The 21,137-nt window shown below is 37.3% G+C and overlaps 1 protein-coding gene across 1 annotated transcript in view; it reads right to left on the reverse strand.

Moving 5' to 3' along the window:
• rabgap1l (RAB GTPase activating protein 1-like) overlaps positions 1–21,137 on the reverse strand; it is a 164,483-nt gene that overhangs the window by 66,449 nt on the left and 76,897 nt on the right. The window contains exon 14 of the mRNA XM_057840616.1: positions 4,738–4,851. Coding sequence (XP_057696599.1) covers positions 4,738–4,851 — 114 coding nt within the window. The remainder of the gene's footprint in view (positions 1–4,737; positions 4,852–21,137) is intronic.

The raw sequence follows: 21,137 nt of genomic DNA on the forward strand, positions 1-21,137 counted from the left end.
TGTAACCCACTCATGCCTCAAGATCCAGCCAACCTTATCAGCAGCAAATCTACATGAATTTGCATACAAATGAAGGCTAGCTCACCACTGACCTACTTGGGTTCAGGGTGGATGTAAACCCATTCTGACAGGTCCTCCCACTGTGCCGATAGTCCAAAAAACATAAAGGTGTGACGTTCTACTTATTCATAGAAAACTACATTTGACTTAGGTTAAAATCAATTGTCCTGGCATCCAACAATTCAACTTTTCAACCATGGGTCATTCGGAATCAACCGTGCAAAACAGACTAGAGCTGAAACGAGTACTCGAGCAACTCGAGTAACTCGAGTTTAAAAACTGATCCGAGTAATTTTATTCACCTCGAGTAATCGTTTATTTTGACAGCTCTAAGCATCACGTTTTGCTCGGACTACTTTTAATGCGAGACAACGCGCTGTCACGTGCGGATAGGAAGAAGGGAAAAAAAAAAACTTACTGCAGCTGACAGCCGCCACAAACGACGCCGACGTTGCCAAATACTTGCCCGCACGATGCTAAGTTGGTAGCTAGCGTCTGATGCGTCTCATAAAGATCACATGTATGTTGAACTAGATGCGCAATGACAGACTCGGCCGCGTCTGGGCAGCGTTATTAAGCAGCCGCCATCTTAAAGCAGTACAGCGCTAAGCGCTAATAAAGAGCGCTAAGCGCTAATAAATAAGATTAACATTACTGTCGCTACTAGCTCACGTAAAGTTAGCCCTGCGGAGGACTAGGTTTCAATTAATTATGACCACTGTCGTTGCGTGGCTAACGTGTCTTACATACAGGCTTTAACATAACATAGCATTGTGGAGTGATGAGGGTGTAAAATAAAAACTTAATCATGCTAACTATCAATTTTAGCTCAGTAGTCATTGCTGGATAAAACACCAAGTAGCACTGTTCCCTAATGTGCTCCAGTACAGCCTGTATCATACATTTATTTTAAACACTGCAAAAACTCAAAATCCTATCAGGACTTACAGTTTAGACTAACTTAAAACTTAACTAGAATTTAAAAATGGCTTGACACAAAGAGAAATTCAATTGAAACACGTGGGAAAAAATCCTAACTTTTAAGTGATGTGTGTTATCAAGCGTAACGGCATTTTTAGGTAATACATATATATATATATATATATATTTTTTTTTTTTTTTAAATAAGATCTAAAAGTTTTTTGGAGTGAAAGCAGTGAATTAGTCTTTTTTTTTTTTTTATTCTAGCTACAATATACATCGAAAATAAAGACATTGATTGACTGAAAATGGTTCAAGATTAGATGAAATGTCTTGTTTTCTCATGTATATTTATAATTGCTCTTCACCTAAAAATATATTTGTTTTATCCGATTACTCGATTAATCGATAGAATTTTCAGTCGATTACTCGATTACTAAAATATTCGATAGCTGCAGCCCTAAAACAGACTATACAAACTTTCCAAATAATATATTGATTTCATCAGACATGGATCCAATTTGACGATCTAGCCATTGATCATTGTGATATGCAGAGATTAATCATAAACAATTTACCAGGTTTTCATAGCGGGTCATTAAAAAGGAATGAACCAATTTCATCATGGAATATTTTGAAAAAGAGAACTCCAGCCAATTCACAAGTATTATACTCACGATTAAAAATTCAATTAAATACCCTGACTAACGAATGTTGAATGGGGTCACCACCTGCAACACGAACGACAACAATGCTATATAAGAGTATTCTTCCAAGTCGCGTATCCACATTCTTGCAATGACTTGACTGCTGTTATTTGAAGTTGAATGTCATTACGGTTTATGGCTTGTGATGGAATATAAAATAACCTTTTACATATTCTCATGAAAAAATATCACTTATGGTGAGTTCTGGGGATCCTGAAGGCTAAGCACCAAGAGCAAGGACTTTTGAAGTGACAACTCCTCTTTCAAATGGTCTCTCACTCATTCCATTATGATGCTTGAGAATCGAAATGAAAATCACTTCATTCTATCTTAATAACTATTTTAATGTTCTAAAATGAAAATATGTATTAGTGGAAGAACATTTAGACATGAGAGCGCTTATCATGAAGGACAAGTCAATGGCAATACCATTGTTTTCCAAAGCCCAATAACATACAGTCCTACTTTAGTTTGGTATGGACTTCATTCATTCTAAAATGGAGAAATGTACTTTTCAACTAAATTTTACTTCTACAATAATGAATTAGTTCTGCAACTAAACAGAATAACAAAATAAACTTTAAGATCATAAAGTGAAAAATTTGACCCACTAAATGATGAATTTTTTTTTTTTTAACTGAACCACACGTATAGATTTATTTTGTTGGTCATACCTGGGAAAATATTCACCATTGTTCAATCAGGTGGCACCTTTAAAGCGCCGTAAAAATTTAACTATTTGACAGAGTCAATATTACTCAAATGCGCGGACTTTAACCTTTTTCCCAGTTTTAATTTGGCACTGATAGACCTTGGAAAATTGGAGATATGATCATTTTGATTTCATGGTAGGAAATATATATATTTTTTTTTATCCACGAGTGGCACTCAGGCTCTTTGGACAGGAAATGTTATGTTTAGATTCTATTTTTCTAGTTGCAATTTTATGATCTTCCTGTGGATTTTTTGTCAAATATGGTCATGTAATAGATCATAGTACAGTATAATAATAACAGTTAGCACAGATGACCTGCTGAGAAATAAATATACAATAAAATATACGGATTCTGAGTACTTGACTTGCATTGTACTGAAAGGTGTTACAAGACTGTGATGACCTGTACTGTGACCCATCATGTAGATTTTGATCTGTTTAGGGGCTATAAGCCAACTACAAAGCAGGCGGGGCTGTGCCTGAGTAATTTGGCACTTTAGGCAACAACGTATTGACAACATAGCAAGGCAAGAAAGTATTTGCCGACATAAGTTGAGTTGGTTAACACCTGGCAAATATTTACTCTATGACAACCTCATTCAACAAATCCACCATCAAATGACCTCTAAATCGTCATGTCAATAAAAGGTAGGATGTGCAGTCACCATTAGGGTTGGGGATCAGGAATCGATGAGATCCGGGACTAAGACTTCGGTTCTCCCCTTTTAATTTCGATTCCAAGTTTGATGCTCTGACCGCCGACCGGTAAAAATAGCTGCCGAACACCACGAAGAAGAAGCCACATCAAGACTAGCTCCCTTATGAGCAAATTATATGAAGTGGCTAATTTAGCATAGCACAAAAACGTGTTGTTTCGCTTCATATAAATGACAACAAAGTAACAGAATAAACAAACCGAAAACATGCAAACTTACAGATTTTGTTTTATCAAGGGTTCCTAACGATGTGTAAAGCACAGAAGGTGAGTAGTGTCGTGTATATCTCAAGGATTCATTTCTAACTAAAGCAGGGGTGGCCAACCCTGGTCCTCAAGAGCCACAATCCAGCTTTTTTTCCATGTCTCCCTTCTTTAACACATCTGAATAACTTGATCAGCTCATCAGAAAGCTCTGCAGTTGCCTGATAATGATCCTAATAATTTGATTCAGGTGTTTTGGAGGAGGGAAACATGGAAAACAAGCTGGATTGCGGCTCTTGAGGACCAGGTCTGGTCACCCCTGAACTTAAGTTCTTATTGACTGCTGCTTCCAGTAAGTCACCATTAGGGGAAGCCAAGCGCACATAGTAAAACCAAAGAAAAGCTATAGAGTCCGGAGTTACAATAGTGGCATCTTGTGGACCGATGCACAATATATCAGTTTAGAAAGAATTTACTTAAAAAGTAGTCAACTTAAGATCAAGGAACAAAGCACTCCCCGCCAGCCCTCAACTAACTTGTAGAAATAGCACCTAAAACAAACGATGCAATACAATAAGTGCATGCAGCATAAGACTAAAACATAGGCAAAAGAATATGTGTAAATGTTTTCTCTGTGAGCTTTTGATAAATAAACATCTTTATGAACGTGTACTCCTGTGGAAAGAAACTTCATTAAATTCAAGTTCAAACTGTTCATACTGATATTCATATACAAGTTACAAATAGCCCTGTGAAAAATTCATAGGAAAGTTAATTGAAAGTTCATATAATTTTAAAAATAATTGAAAAGTTAAATAATTAATATAAACTATGCAATTTTTTCGACCCTGCCTGTTAAAAGAATCGGAATCTTTCGGAACCGGAATCGTAAAGTGGAATCGGAATCGGAACTGTTCATATTCAAACGATGCCCAAGTTCAGGGGTGGCCAACCCAGGTCCTCAAGAGCCGCAATCAAGCTTGTTTTCCATGTCTCCCTCCTCCAACACACCTGAATCAAATTATCAGGATTGTTATCAGGTGACTAGACACCATGCTGCGAAAAAAAGAATTCTCTCTCTCTCTCTCTCTACATATATATATATATATATGATACAGTTGTTTTTACAATTGGAATACACAGAACTACTTTCTTTCCCGGCGTAGAATCACTCCTCCGGCACGTACAAACAACTGTCTGACCGCTGCACTACAGTGATTCAGTGAAGAGTTACTATTGGTTTAGATTAGGGCTGTCAAATGGTTAAAAAAATTTAATCGAGTTAATAATAATAATTTCTACAGTGCACAAAATTTCAAAGCCTTATATCTGAATTTAGGGTCTTTAAAACTATTATAAAGTCAGCATTTAAAACTATGGTTTAATAAAAATCAAGTTTTACATTTTAAAAATACCTTGCAGATCTTGTAGAGTGAATCCTGTCCATCTCCATCAGAGTCCTTGAAGTAGTCGTGTGCAGGGAAGGTACGGTGGATGTCTCGAGTGATTACACCCTCCTGAGCAGAATCCTGCAATGTATGTACAGTGTAGTACAGCATTACATTTGTGACAAACACTTAAGCAAATTTACATTCAAATGTTTTAAACGTGTATTCAACAAGAAGTACTGTAATGTGTACTGTAAACTGGTTTGTTATTCTGTATATCTACTAAGAAAAAACGTACAATATGAACAAGTTATTTCTAATCAGTGCGACAAAAAACAACAACATGCATTTAGCTCCAATTCCTTTTATGCATATGCTGTTTCTAAACGTACACACTTAGGACACAAAAGCATTGCTACAGTGTATGCTCCACTCTCCAACACATTTATTTGAACACACTAGTGTTTTACCTCACACTCTTTTCTTCAAACCTAAAACCAACCCTGAGCCTGACTAGCCTTGATGTATAAATCAAAGAAAACTGAAGGCCAAGAAGTACTGAGCTAGAGGTATGAGAGAGAAAAGTCATCTTTATTCCTACTTCATGAGTCAAAAAAGGGCTAAAATGATCACATAGAGAAGCGTTATCCTTGTGTCGTACTCTCTTTTCTCTTGAAACTGCACGTTCTCACCACAAATGTTCTATAGATTTCGGCTGCCCACATCTGTCTAATCATAAAATCACAAACTGAGTGGATGATGTTGAGCTTGGGCCTCTGTTGGAGCCATACCATCTGTTGCAGGACTTTGCTCTTCTTGTTACAGGAGATATTTATTTATCACTCTGGATTTACTGTACGTCTGGGCTCGTCAATATACGGCAGCATTAATGTTAAACGCCTCCCATGTGTTCGAGGCTACAGAAAACAAGCTTACTGCAGTCATGAACAGTGAGGAACATTTCAGCTTAATATATACTAAAAGCAGTTTAGAAAATGAATGGATGGAAGATGCCATAGTGGAAGTGTCATAGTGTCATACCATGGTTCCTGTTTTGGGTTGTTAATTTCGTTTCACCATGAATATAGTGGGACAAAATTTATCCAAAAACGTTTGGTACTGTGTTGTTGGAATAGCAAGGAACAAGAAAAATGCAGAGGAAGTTATACACAGTACACGTCTTTAAATGCCAGAGCTTTCATACAATTTAATGTCTTCACATTTGAGTTACATGCCAATTAGTTCCAATGCATGCTGCAGGCAAGCTTGCGTGTAATGCTTTAATGAGATTTGCAGCATAGTGGAGGTCCTTATGTGCATTATGTGTTAAAGATGAGAAGAACAGCTACAAAGTACTGTACATTGTGTTAATAAGGCCGGAAAAAATAAACCAAAAACAGCTTTTTTTAGGGATGAAAGCAGTGCTACACATGACTATGTTAATTTTAATCTCACAGAAGATATAATTACTTTAATAAGTATAAATCTAAATATTTTGAAGGTGCAACACATGCTAACATTACTGTATAAAAACGTAGAGAATAATAAACTGGTTAGAATTTTTTTTTTAAAAAAGCATCATCAGAGGGTGCAGATTAAATAAAAAGAATATTCATTAGTCTACAAAGCATAACTCAAGTACATTTGTCAATTTATAAAACAAAGCAAAAAATATATGCAAATAATTTGCAACTGAGATGTTACCTGCAATACGGAGAGCAATTTAGATTTACTTTGTTAAAACATCACTTGATAAGTTAATACAGCAGCACAGTACAGGTAGTCCCCGGGTTATGAACAAGTTCCATTCCTACGCTGGCGATGTAACCCGAATTTCTGCAGCAAACGGAATTAACCTTTTAAGTAACACTAAACCTCAAAATAACTTTCCAAAAAGCCCAAAAGTATTGTATTTTGTTTAATGATGAAGGATACACTGCTCTCTGGTTACAGTGTTGGGTCTGGCTGGACTGTCGACTTGCAGACTCGTCTGACATGGATAAAGGACAGCTGCACTCTGGTTTGGCCCACATAAGGCTGTAAGTTATTTCAGCTAATATATGTTTGTGCATGTATTTGTAATTAAGGTTAGAGCTACAGTTTGTGGCCTTATGTGTGAGCTACAGTTTGTGGCGTTATGTGTGAGTGATCTGCTATGAAAATTGCAAACACGTTAGCATTCATAGCATTTAAGCTAGCGGACTTTTGTTAGGCAAATTAGGCCAATTGAATCTCCTAAATGTACATATTTATCAGACTAGATGAACATTTGAACACCACTTGTTTTGGGGTCAAGTGTTTTATTGTTAAAATGCATGTCGTTTTGAACATAAATGTATATATGTGTGTTACAGCTTTACAAATTGCTGAAAGTGAAGGAAGTAAAAAGCTTCAAAAACCACAATTGCCTTGTTTGCTGTCTGTCAAGCTGAATAACTTCACGTTTGGCGAGGACAGAACACGTCATATTAATAAAGTAATGTAAAAAAAAAAAAGATATTGTGAGGTACAATAAGGTACTGTTTCTGCGATGAAAAAAAAAAAAAAATTTAAATGGCGTCGTAAGGTCGAAATCACGTAATTTGAGTATGTCATAGCCTGGGGACTACCTATACTTGTAAATTACTGCATATGTTACTGTGTTAAAAGATTTAAATAATTTACAGATGTCCACATTTGAATCTTGTACATCATATAATAAAAATGCAAGGCTCTTTGAATAAGCCATTTTAAGACAGCTCTGTAAAGAGAGTACACTAACCTAAAAGTGTTCCTGCATATTAACTACTTTCTAACCTCCAACTGTGAGAGTTTAAATGTCAGAGAAAATTATGCTGAAATGGAAATTTAAAGAAAGGCATGTCAGTTGTGAGTGGTAAAAAACAAGTTTTTAATATTACGATTCTATCCTTTCACAATGCAAACCAACCTGTATATCTTATTTGAAAGACCTCGCAACCATGTTACAGTCCGGAGCATTGATGCATGTGAAACTAAATTGTTGCAACAAATACTAATGGCAACATCAGTTTCAAAACAAAAATACCAAATTAGCTACTAGGTTAAAATCTTTGACAAGCCCAAAACTTTTGTGACATCCCTTTTTACAACTTGCAGCTAACAACATCCAAAAAAAGTCAAGTGGTGATTTACTTTGTAATGTTCATCAAGAGTCAAGCGCTTCACTTGTGATGCCACACAGAGACCAACACCTCCGCCATGCTTCGTTATCATCTCGTCCTTATTATTTGACATTAAAACATTTTATTGTTCAATATTCCCAAATTGCGCGTGATTGAAGAGCTAGTCTATCACGCTCAGAAACTAAATTCTGTGATTGGCGGCTTTTTCCTAAAGTGTATCACTGAAAAATTTAATTTGGCTATCTAAATTTTAATAGGGAGACTTGAGTATGAAAAATATGTTGGGTTCAATTTGATTACTGATTCAATTTCACCAGTACAAGTACTCCATTCAGATTCAGTTTTGCAATGCAATTATTGAAATTAAACAGTACAGTTTTAAATAACATCATTCTAATTCTGTTTTTTAATCCAACTATTCAAGTTTAGCAATTCAGTTTCAGCTGACAAATTTTAACCTAGGGTGCTATGTGAAAAGATCCAAATTCACTTAGTTTGCAACAATAATTTATTTTAAAATATATTTGATTATTCATTCCAGCGACGTATAGCGGCAGGCAAACCAATTCAATACTCCTTCAGATGGTAGAATAAACTTGTGCGTCCACCTGTTTTATACAATAGAATAAATTACAGCTTCCTTATAGTCCCAGATTTCACACTGCGTAAGTGAATTTCTGGGTAAATTAAAATGAGATCATTAAATCAGTATTTTTATCTGGTGGTGTGCTTTTAGCTAAAATAAGGGTGTAAAAGCTAATGTAAAGCATTAAAAACATTTTCTTGCTGAGTCACATTTAGCGGACTACAATTGGCAAATAAAAACAATCATATTTGAATGACAGTCATAGAAAATGCTTTGCTTTAAGAGCAACATAACTAATGAAAAGAAATTTCTGCAATCACCATGCTGATATCAATGAGGATTAACAAGAATCTGTTTGACATTGAAAGTCGTAAACACTTTGATTTAATAAACCATGCATGTCGCTGCTAATTAAGAGCCTCATTACTCAAAAACTCCACAATATACAGGGTGTCCCAAAAAATTGTATAAACCCTTTTGCAGTTGATAACATGACATGTTCACACTTGAACTGCATTTTCATACTTCCAGTAGCATTTTAGGATGAATTTCCTTTCTTCTAAGTTTAGTCTCGCTTCAATCATTCAATCACTTCAATGAGTTTAACCTCCAAAAACTCCATAAACAATACAGCTACCAGCTCCAAAAGGTTATACATTTTTTGGGACACCCTGTATACTGTTTGCGGAGGTGGGTAATGTTGCCATGAATTTTACTCAAGTAAGAGTAGAGTTACTTCAAAATAATACTACTCAAGTAAAAGTAAAATTAGTCATCCAAAAAATATTCATACCGTATTTTTCGGACTAGACGTCGCACCTGAGTATAAGTCGCACCAGCCAAAAAATGCGCAATGAAAAGGAAAAAAACATATATAAGTCGTACCGGAGTATTAAGTCGCATTTTTGGGGGGGAAATGTATTTGAAAATTTATTTGAGAATCCAGCACCAAGAACAGACATGTCTACTTGAAAGGCAATTTGAAATACAATAGAGAACAACAGGCGTAATAGGTGTACGGTATGCTAACATTACATGACGCTAGAAGTTAGATCGGGCCTAAAAAATCCAGCCCGACCCGACCGGCCAGCGGGCATTAAAGCCTGACGTGGCCCGAGCCCGATCAATTAACTTGATTTGCTTGCCCGAGCCAAAAGAAACCCAGACATTTTATGTTTTATTTGTAGGCACGAGCCGGAAAAAAACCTGAAATTTTAAGTTTTATTTGTGAGGACTAATGGAGAAAGAGGAAATATGGGAATGCGATGCGTGGTAGCGTTTTGTGTGATCACATTTGTGACGATGAGGTGCATATATCCATAATGATAACAAATTAAAGCCTGTCTTTTGTAACAAATTCTCCCAGTTAAACAAGACTGTAAGATGGATATTCAATAAACATTTATATCTTTTATATTTGCGTGTCTGTTGTAACAGGCGGATAGTGGATTTGACATTTATTTTAATCTCCTCGAGTTGGCAGAAAAAAAAAGTTTTCTCAATGTTTAAATAGTCTACACATTTTTATGATCATTATAAATGCATTTACACAACGAAATATCGCTGGAAAAGTTTGTTAAATTTTTTTTTTGTATGAGACCAAAGCGCCACATTCGTTTACTTTCAGCCAAGCCGACACAGGTTTCCGTATAGCACCTTCAACAATCAATTTGAATAATTTCCATATCCCACTCCAACCACAGTTTTTTTATTTTCAATTCCCCTGTCTTTAGTTTGTTTTTCACTCCTATAGCTGCTCCATATCGAAAAGGAAATGCCAGGATGCTCGCGGTGGGTGCCGCAGGGTGCTGGGAGGGGAAGATTGAAAAGAGAGCCACTGCATTCACGTGCGCAGGAATGCACAGCGCCTTCTCTGTTTTATCCAAATTATTTATTTTATTTAACATCCATACATCGTTTTAATATAAATATATGAATATATATTAATCTTTTAAAAAAGTTAGCGAGAGAGAAGTCTGCCCGACCCGACCGTAAGTAATCACAAATAAGTCGCTTCAGACACACCCTCTGCTGAACTATGAAAAAAAAACTGCGACTTTTAGTCCGAAAAATACGTTACCTACAGAAATAAAGCTTTATTCGTCCAAAGAGCATGAGTGCCCTATAGTGGAGAAAACATATTTCCTATTATGAAACTAAAAGGATCATATCTCCAGGTTTCCGTGGTCAACCGTTGCCAAAAAATACTGGGAGAGAGGTTCAAATCCGCAGCGCTCTACGTCAAATACTTAATTTTTTTACATTGCTTTAAAGACGTCATGTGATCTAACAGGCCAGCGTGATCATAGAAGGCCAAGCTTGAGTCTGATTGGTGTAACAGAGTCATGTGATTATGCAGCGACATCTCATTGGTCAAACTGGTAGAGCCACTGTTGGCGTCTCTGGCAAAAAAAACAAAAAAAAACAAAACTAAAATCTAATATGTAGTATTAAGAGAGAAAATGTAACCACATTGTGAGTAACTGCTTTTTTTTTTTTTTTTAACAAAGTGTTTTTTTTCTCAGCACAAACTTATCTGGATGAACTGTTGTTGTTATAGTGATACTGTAAATAACCCATTATAGAAATACACATTAAAAAAAAAAAAAAAAAAAAACATTGAATTTTGGCGAGAGAAAAAAAAAGACAGAAATGAAGCATCATTCGTCCAAAGAGCATGAGTGCCCTCTAGTGGAGAAAATAGTTTGAATCGTTAATACTGTAGTTCCTTCAAAGTTAATATTGTGAAATTAAAAGGATCATATCTCCAGTTTTCCGTGCTCAGTTGGTGCCAAATAAAAACTGAGAGAGAGGTTTAAATCGACGCTTTCGAGTCATGTTGAGGGCAGCGCTCTATGTGAAATACTTCATTTTTTTTACGGTGCTTTAAAGACTCCACGTGATTGAACAGGCTGGCGTGATCATAGAACGGCAAGCTTGCGTCAGATTGGTGTAATGGAGTCATGTGATTATTGTTGCAACGTCTCATTGGTGAAATTGGTTGAGCAACTCTTGGCATCGCTGGCAAAAAAAAAATAAATCTAAAACATAGAATAAAGAGGGAAAATGTTATTCCGCTTGTGTAGCCCAAAGTAGGGGAGTAAGCCTTTTTTCTTCACAAATCTACTCAAGTAAAAGTACATTTTTCTCAAAATGTAAGTAAAAAAAAAGTAAATGTACATGTAACGCGTTACTACCCACCTCTGACTGTTTGTCCTTTGGCTTCTTTACCATTAACATTATATTCCGCCTTAAATTTTCAATACTGCTGTTCATAATCTATTCAAATACATTTATAGCTGAGCCTATGATTTCAATACCTGAACTGTTAAAAAAGAATATGTCTAAGGAAGGCCAAAATTCTTGTTTCTTATTGGTAATTTGAAGGATACATTTAATCACATGGCTAAAAGTACAGTCGTAGTTTGCAGTAGCGCAGAAATGCACTGCATCATTCTGAGATCTGTTTCTAATATTTTGGTCTTTAAAAAGGTAAGAAGCATACACTTATTCCAGCTAAGTACTATGCACACACGAGTTCTGTGCTGCTCATTTAGATGAATGTGTCAATGTGAAACATGCAAATGCTGATCCCAGCAGCTCTTTAATCTCTGCAGGGGGGCTGAAGTGTTCAGCAGGAACTGCAACCTCATCAGCACCATCAATTCTCTGTCACAGTACCCCAGTTCCACCTGCACAATGTGCACAATTCTATGAACACAAAACAAATCAAATGACAAAGGCTAGTTCTAAGAAAACAACAACATGACAAGGCTTTGGATTTTTTTAAAAAATCTCGTTCTCATTGGAATAATTGAAACGACTGGTCAATATAGACCACATTGTATCTCACCTGGCATTACTGAAATTCTCTTTACTGCACAGTCTGTGCTTGACAAAACAGATTCCAATTAGGTGTGCAATAGTTTCCACCAGTTGCATTATTTAATTTTTTTACCTATACTACCAGTAGTCACACTTTTCGAGGCTAATTTATGCCTTTGCATTGCGGTGTCTGCAGAACTACGTCGTCATTGAGCATTCGAAGTTCTGCATCAAGGTTTGTTGTTCTGTAATTGACCGCCAACCCACTAGAGAGGTGTGGCTTTGTGTATACAGTTTTAGGGGACTCTTGTCGAACTTCCTTAGTTTTCTTCCGGTCATCGACAGCAATGGATACAGAGATGGAACTATGATGCCTCGAAGAGGCAGGTGGTCGTACTTACGGACCTCCTCGATAACCTTCGCTTCGGCTTGGTCCATTTTTACGTTTAGCTATAGAATGTTTGAAAATGGCGGTGGGGTTGTGCTGAACAGGAAACAACGTTCTAAGTGGACCAATCACAGTCCTTTACTGTTGAAGTCACGACGCGTTGACGTGATGCGTAGTCAGGATTTTTTGGGAGGTGCCAAGTCAGGCTACGACATAGGGTCCAAATCGGGGTGTGCGTTAACGGCATAGGCCTACCATCACCGCAGCGCAGAAGCATAAATCAGCCTTTATTTTCAAAAGAGCAACCTAAAAAAATTTACCTATAGTGCCTTGCAAAAGTATTCGGCCCCCTTGAATCTTGCAACCTTTCGCCACATTTCAGGCTTCAAACATAAAGATATGAAATTTAATTTTTTTGTCAAGAATCAACAACAAGTGGGACACAATCGAGAAGTGGAACAACATTTATTGGATAATTTAAACTTTTTTTAACAAATAAAAAACTGAAAAGTGGGGCGTGCAATATTATTCGGCCCCTTTACTTTCAGTGCAGCAAACTCACTCCAGAAGTTCAGTGAGGATCTCTGAATGATCCAATGTTGTCCTAAATGACCGATGATGATAAATAGAATCCACCTGTGTGTAATCAAGTCTCCATATAAATGCACCTGCTCTGTGATGGTCTCAGGGTTCTGTTTAAAGTGCAGAGAGCATTATGAAAACCAAGGAACACACCAGGCAGGTCCGAGATACTGTTGTGGAGAAGTTTAAAGCCGGATTTGGATACAAAAAGATTTCCCAAGCTTTAAACATCTCAAGGAGCACTGTGTAAGCCATCATATTGAAATGGAAGGAGCATCAGACCACTGCAAATCTACCAAGACCCGGCCGTCCTTCCAAACTTTCTTCTCCAACAAGGCGAAAACTGATCAGAGATGCAGCCAAGAGGCCCATGATCACTCTGGATGAACTGCAGAGATCTACAGCTGAAGTGGGAGAGTCTGTCCATAGGACAACAATCAGTCATACACTGCACAAATCTGCCCTTTATGGAAGAGTGGCAAGAAGAAAGCCATTTCTCAAAGATATCCATAAAAAGTCTCGTTTAAAGTTTGCCACAAGCCACCTGGGAGACACACCAAACATGTGGAACAAGGTGCTCTGGTCAGATGAAACCAAAACTGAACTTTTTGGCCACAATGCAAAACGATATGTTTGGCGTAAAAGCAACACAGCTCATCACCCTGAACACACCATCCCCACTGTCAAACATGGTGGTGGCAGCATCATGGTTTGGGCCTGCTTTTCTTCAGCAGGGACAGGGAAGATGGTCAAAATTGACGGGAAGATGGATGCAGCCAAATACAGGAACATTCTGGAAGAAAACCTGTTGGTATCTGCACAAGACCTGAGACTGGGACGGAGATTTATCTTCCAACAGGACAATGATCCAGAACATAAAGCCAAATCTACAATGGAATGGTTAAAAAATAAACATATCCAGGTGTTAGAATGGCCAAGTCAAAGTCCAGACCTGAATCCAATCGAGAATCTGTGGAAAGAGCTGAAGACTGCTGTTCACAAACACTCTCCATCCAACCTCACTGAGCTCGAGCTGTTTTGCAAGGAAGAATGGGCAAGAATGTCAGTCTCTCGATGTGCAAAACTGATAGAAACATACCCCAAGCGACTTGCAGCTGTAATTGGAGCAAAAGGTGGCGCTACAAAGTATTAACGCAAGGGGGCCGAATAATATTGCACGCCCCACTTTTCCGTTTTTTATTTGTTAAAAAAGTTTAAATTATCCAATAAATTTTGTTCCACTTCACGATTGTGTCCCACTTGTTGTTGATTCTTGACAAAAAAATAAAATTTTATATCTTTATGTTTGAAGCCTGAAATGTGGCGAAAGGTTGCAAGGTTCAAGGGGGGCGAATACTTTTGCAAGGCACTGTACCTGTATAATTGTCATTACAGAATTGGGGGACAGTTAGGGTTCGTAATTCCATTAAAAATGTTTTTGTCACCATTTTCTGCCTTTTTAAGCTTTTAGTGCTAATTAAATGCACTTACTGGAACTTATTTATATCAAACAAAAAACTGATAAAGGGTTAAGAGTGATCAGATTAATGATATCAAACAATCATTTATTAATTTATTGATTAATTCCCAAATGATCTATGGACATTCTAGTACTGTAACTGTGTACCCCTGCGTGACTGTAAAACTGCTATTTGTCAACTGAGTGACAAAAAATGGGGAAAAGAAAAACTTTTTAAAAATATTTGTTTTGCCCTCTAGCAGGCCTACCTGGAACCTGTTTCAACAGACTACATAGGAAATTAAAAGAGGCATGCTCAGAATATATTCTGAAGACAGCTGGAGAATAAACTAAAAGCTGCCACTGTCGTAGACAGAAGCGGAGAGCTCAGCGTCATTGCTATTATCACTACTATCCAAAAGACCTTCAATGCGACTGATCCATCCACTGCTGCCACAGGTGATTCAGTGGACGGGATGTTCAAGGGGATCTAGAGGGCAGTAGGCAGTGTGTTTGTTCCATTCTTGGATTAGAGCAACAGAGTGACAGTGAATCACTGACTGTGATAAGAGCAGCCAGTAGATGTAGTACCGAATAAAAGTAAAAAGGCTGAGTTTGCCTGAAAGCTGTATTCAATGTTTTTGGTTTATTCTACAAATAAAACTAAAAAGTCCTGTACAAAGGATTGATATGTGATCATGATCATTTCGGGTTACTGCAATTCCTTCTACGCGGCAAGGCGTGCAACACTTATGTGCTCATCGGTTAAAAGTATCGAGTACTGACTATTTGTGTTTTTAATTGAGTCTTTTATTACCTTTTCATTACCTAAAAATACTTTTTGCATGTGTTTCCCTCTCATACTTTTAGGCGTTGTGTTTTCTTGTGGTATATTTAAAGCAGATTGTTGATCTGTTGACCACATTAGTCATGTAGCATATTTAAACCACCCTTATTTGATATTACTACGTTTAAGTATTTTATTAAGGCATCTTTAGTATGTTCTGTCTATATGAATCAAAACAAAACAAGCTGAAAGCGCACGTTAGTACTTTTGGTGTCAAATTCGCCTCTTGTAGGACTTTTCGCTGGTGTAGCACATTTTGGCAGAACACATTTTTTTTTCCTACTCTCGTTTCTTCTCATCCGATCTTTCCTGTTCATTTTGCTCTTTCTACTTTTCTTGTGAAATATCGAATGTGCTGTCATGCTCATTAATGTTCCTCTCGGGGTCAAATTGAAAGGGTTGAACAGATGACATGTTTATGTCACTAGAGTCATACTCTGGAAGCCCGGCAGCGTAACGTCACCGCCTTGCGACGTCAACAACAATGGCGACCAACTCGTTAAACTAATTTTACAAACTGTATAAAAACGAAAACATCCAGAGGGGTTTCAATATCAAATTATTTTAACTCATAATAATGTTTATCTTTTAAGAACTACAAGTCTCTATCCGTGGATCCTTTTAATGATGCCACCTATTGACAATATGCATACTTGCAATATGCACTAAAGTACAGGAAACAAAGGTCTGGGCTAAAACTGCATACTGCCTTTAAACTAAGCTTGAGAACGATAAACCGATACGACCGGATATCGGGTTTTACAAGTGATAGATACGACAGTATCGATAGTAACGTTACCATTCGACAGTAATTAGCCATCAAATATTCAAAGAACCGACAGCAGCGGTAAGATTCAGCTATCACGAGCACAAGAATCGGCTACTAGTGCCTCGTACAATGCATTGCCCAATGTGATAACGATTTAGTTTTTACTTCACATGCTGCGCGTGTGTCATACACCACACAGCACACATAGAGTGTGACCACACGCATGATATAATATGGACAAGCACCACTCACAGTCATGGTTGCCTCAACTTCCCATCATGCATTTCGGCAGAACTGCTAGTAGTCGCCGTCATTACCCAATCGTCACAGGCGTGTCATAACAACGCAAGAGCTAACAAAACCACTGCACGCTCAGTAGCGTTTTCTTCATAGCCCAAAACGAAACTAGTAGTGGCAACGAAGCAACATGCTAAAACAGTTTGAGCACCGACGCTAGGTAAGGGCGGCATATTGTTTCCACGAAACGCAGTCTACTTAAACATGAACATGTGGATCAGTTGATCTTCCTCAAGAAAAATCTGCCCTTCAAAAAAGATATGGACACTGATGAGGAATAAAACATGTGGAAGCACAGGCATAAGTGAATGACTTTGCTGTGTATAAGGTTAAAGTAATGATCATTGGCCTGTCTGTCTAAAATGCCTTGTTTTTATTCCCCCAATTATACCAGGGGTAAAGCATAATTTATTATTTATTTATGATAACACTAGCAGGTTTGATTATTTTATTTCTAGAGCTGGTGCATATAATTAATATTTTTTGTTTGTAAGATGTTTACATTGAAAGTTTGCATTGAAATGACTTACCTTGTGTTCACAACACCAGGAAATACAGTAATTGAATTACTGCACCTTATTGATGTCTGTCACTGGAGTTTTATTTTATTATCAGTCCCATCCAACAAATGACGGTCATTTAGTAAGCCTTATTTCTTTTTTCATAAAAAAATAAAACATACATTGGTATGAAATTTTGTTTAATTTTGCTATTTGAAATGTGGTCTTTTTTATGTTTAAAATACTGTACGAACACACACAACAAATGTTTACTACCATATCATTTTCACTCTATCGAATCGTATCGTTCTTAAACTGTATCGAATCGTATCGAATCGCTCACCCTTAAAAATGCATTGGTTTTTTAATCGAATTGTAACCTGTGTATCTAGATACATATCGAATCGGCTTCATGCCAGAGATTCCCAACCCTACTTTAAACACTTTAGTTGACATTGACACTGCTAGACTGCCAATCCATTTTGACTGGGAGTATTGGCAGCGATAATTCGCCTAAAATTGATTGACCGACGTCAGAAAACTAGACAAGAGACATACACAGAATGGTCAGAGGATATAACATGGTGAAACAGATGTGGGGAAGGTGAGAGCGTGAGCAAGAAGGAGAGACGCAAATCAGAGGCTTCCCTCCTATAATTGTAACTTGCAGGCATGTTGGGCAGAAATACATACTTTTACTAAGGTTCTTAGGGCAGGTAACTTAATTCACCCAGAGTGATGGTAAATGATTCAAGTCAAAGCAAAATGAGAAAGTAATCATTACTTGAATAGAGTGTGTGAGAATCTAGTTAAAAAGCATCATATAAAGCAGCATATAAAGCTCTCTATTATGGACTTGGAGTATGGATCATGGATCCATTTACATTGTTTTTAGTACAGCTAATATATTGTTGGTTTCAAGGTCAATGTACTATTATTGGGAATTTATATCAATGGTCTGTTTAGAGTAAATATTATTAATACTAGGTATGGAGTAAAAACAAAGTCAACTTGGTAAGAAGTTGCTTTACAAGAATGAATCTGCCTATCAAATCAACCAATACAGTCCTTTGAAAGGTCAAGGACCAATGACTGGCTCTCATATTCTGAATGCTATTTGATAATCAGGATATAAAATGCAACTTTCGTATTATTCGGTTGTATGAACAGAAGCAAGCACTCCATCATGCTCATTTGAAAATATTACATAACTCTCCAGAGGGGAAGGGGCCCCTGGGACACGGTTGATGCGAGGTGGCACGCTTTGCTAAGTCAACAAGACAAAACTGATAGATGCTGGGTACAGACAGCTGAACATTCATATCTCATCAAGTCCTTCAGTGAGAGTAGCACCAATCAAAAATGTTTCTTCTCACATTATAACCATGGCAACCAATGTGGCAAGCTGTTTCATGAGTCAAAAAAGATGCAACAAACCGAAAATGTTATAAATCACTTATAATGACACACTGCGCTTAAATCCACATTTATTTGCAATATGATTCATCCAGAGTATTGCTTTTAATCCCGTCGAGTCAGACCACTATTTGAAGTTTTTAATAACAAGTTGCATAGATTGCAAATTGTGTTAAAATTGTGCATTGTAAGACAGTAATATGCCTCTGCAATCAAAGAAATGTACGCTGTTCATGTAAAATGTACATGCACACTTTCAGTAGTAAGGTAGTTTCTGTAACTGTCCATAACCCCAATCCCGCTTGTACCCCATAGTAGGGACTAGACACAAGGGGTACATCACATCCTGACCTCTTTTTCTTGCCTTCATGTGGCCATCACTCTAAAGCAGGGTCAATCTAGACTGTTCTGGTTTGTTAAGAGTCAAACGGAATTGCTCATTAACATATCAAAAAAAAAAAAAACATTGACAGAAATACTCTCATCTGGCATTTGCGTGTCAAACACCTTCCTTCCTATCAATAAATCAAGTATGGCTATAATAGTGAATACCGGAAGTAGGTTAAAGTCTGCAAGGTTTCCGTTTGTTGATGAGTGTAATATTTAGGACATGAAGATGGGTGTTATGAGAATAACTGTGCTCAGCAAACCTTGGAAAGTTCAGGTCAAAAGAAAGTGCTTTCCTGGCAAGTCAAAGGCCATTTGTTTTATGGAAAGGCACCACTTTTGTTTTTTTGTTTTGTTTTTCAATACAACAGTTTGAAAGCTTTAGGAACACAGAGGATGTTAGGAACAATCCAGAGCAAGCGCTAATGTGTGAGAAGTATGTTTTTTCCGATGATTTGATGTTTATACAAACTGTATCCTTAGTCAGCTTTCTGTCTATAGGTTAGCATACAGTGGGTATAAAACGTATTCACCTCCTGCCAGTGTTATTTTGAAATTGTCATCACCTTCATCATCATCTTTGTTGTCATTTTTATGCCGCAAAAACCTTGCATTTGTACACATGGATGTAGACTTGTCATATCCGCTATCCAAATATAACAACAAATATCAATGCAGATCACTGCTGCAACACCTGATTCAATAATCTCAAAGTCTCTTTACTTTACAGGGCTTTAAGAGATAATCTATTGCTATGATATTCAAAAGGACAGCAGCACGGTAATTAAAAAACAGCACTCCTGAGACCTTTATCCTTGGTTGTTGGCAAGGAACTTTCAAGCGGCTTCCCTCGAGGCATTAGAGCGGGTGGCAACATCTGGCCGACTGAGCAGATTGCTAATTCATCTGCCCTTGTAACTATGCCATGGCATTTTAATGGTCAGGCTGGTTGTACATTTCATTACGCTACGTTCGGAATGAAGAGTACAGAAATGAGAGTTATGATTTCGCTTACAGCTAACAGCAGGCAAGAATGAAGCATTATAAAAACTGATTTAAATTAGTCCAGTTCTGGATATTTTTCTTTAAATCTTTTTTAGCAATTGAGTACGCTACAAGGTTAAGACTCAAATTTATATTGTGATACTCTATATTGCACAAAATATGATCTTGAGTAGCCGATAATATCGACCGATAAGGGCAGTTTAAAATGATATCAGATAATACTGATGTTGGATTTTCATTATTGGTTTTTGGTTATGCATGTGAATGTAGAAGCCTTCTGCCTTTGTACAAGGGCTGTTCACAGCTTAGCACAGCAATTATGCTTATTGACCACTAGATGTCTCCAAACTAAAATGCTTGGTATTTGTTATGTGAGGATTATCATTATTAAAGCATCCAGTGGGGCATCAAAGTACAATTAACTATAATATGTTAAGTGAAATGTTTGTGCGGAACATCAATAAATGTAAATAGCCGATATTAAGATATGGACACATGTGGCCTATAGTCAGATGTAATGCATATATAGTAAAGATAATTGTTTTAAATTTTACGAAATCTTGGCTGTGGGGCTCATAATCAGGTGTGCTCTACAGCAGGGGTCCCCAACCTTTTTTGCACCACGGACCAGTGTGATTTGGGTCTTTTTTTCACTGACTGGTGTTTTGTCAAATTTGCACCCTCATAAAGTTTTGCTCCCAAAGCTTTTGTGGCGGTGAAAAAACCCCTCTTTTATATTCAGTTGGACTCTCAATGTTATTCAACAGTGCTAAAAAACTATTTACAACATAAACATACATGTGCAACACGAAAATGGCCTAAATGAATGCTTAACGACACTGCGAAGTTGTTAAGTGCAGCGTGCAGTTGTTGTGTGCAGCTAACATGGCAAACATAAGTTAATATTCCTTTATTTAAAGAAAGTTTGTAGTGTGTACCTTGGAATCGCTGCATTCACAGTCATTTTTAACGTTACACGCATGGCAAATTCGTCAGAACACCGGCAATGTGCGGCAGAAAAATACAGCAAATATAAAATAACAATTGTTTTTAGCCCCATCGTGTTAAGTGCAGTGAAAATACAACTCACCCGCTGAATCAGTGGGAGGCCTGAGCTTGTTTCGTTGAGGCGAGATGGTCTCAAAATGGGAGAGTGAGAGAAGCCCGCTTCACAAAGATACAATATTGGAGAACTTGCAGCACAGTTTTCAGTGCTCTCCTAG

The sequence above is a fragment of the Corythoichthys intestinalis genome, chromosome 7 (genome assembly GCF_030265065.1).
Source record: "Corythoichthys intestinalis isolate RoL2023-P3 chromosome 7, ASM3026506v1, whole genome shotgun sequence".
Taxonomy (NCBI): Eukaryota; Metazoa; Chordata; class Actinopteri; order Syngnathiformes; family Syngnathidae; genus Corythoichthys; species Corythoichthys intestinalis.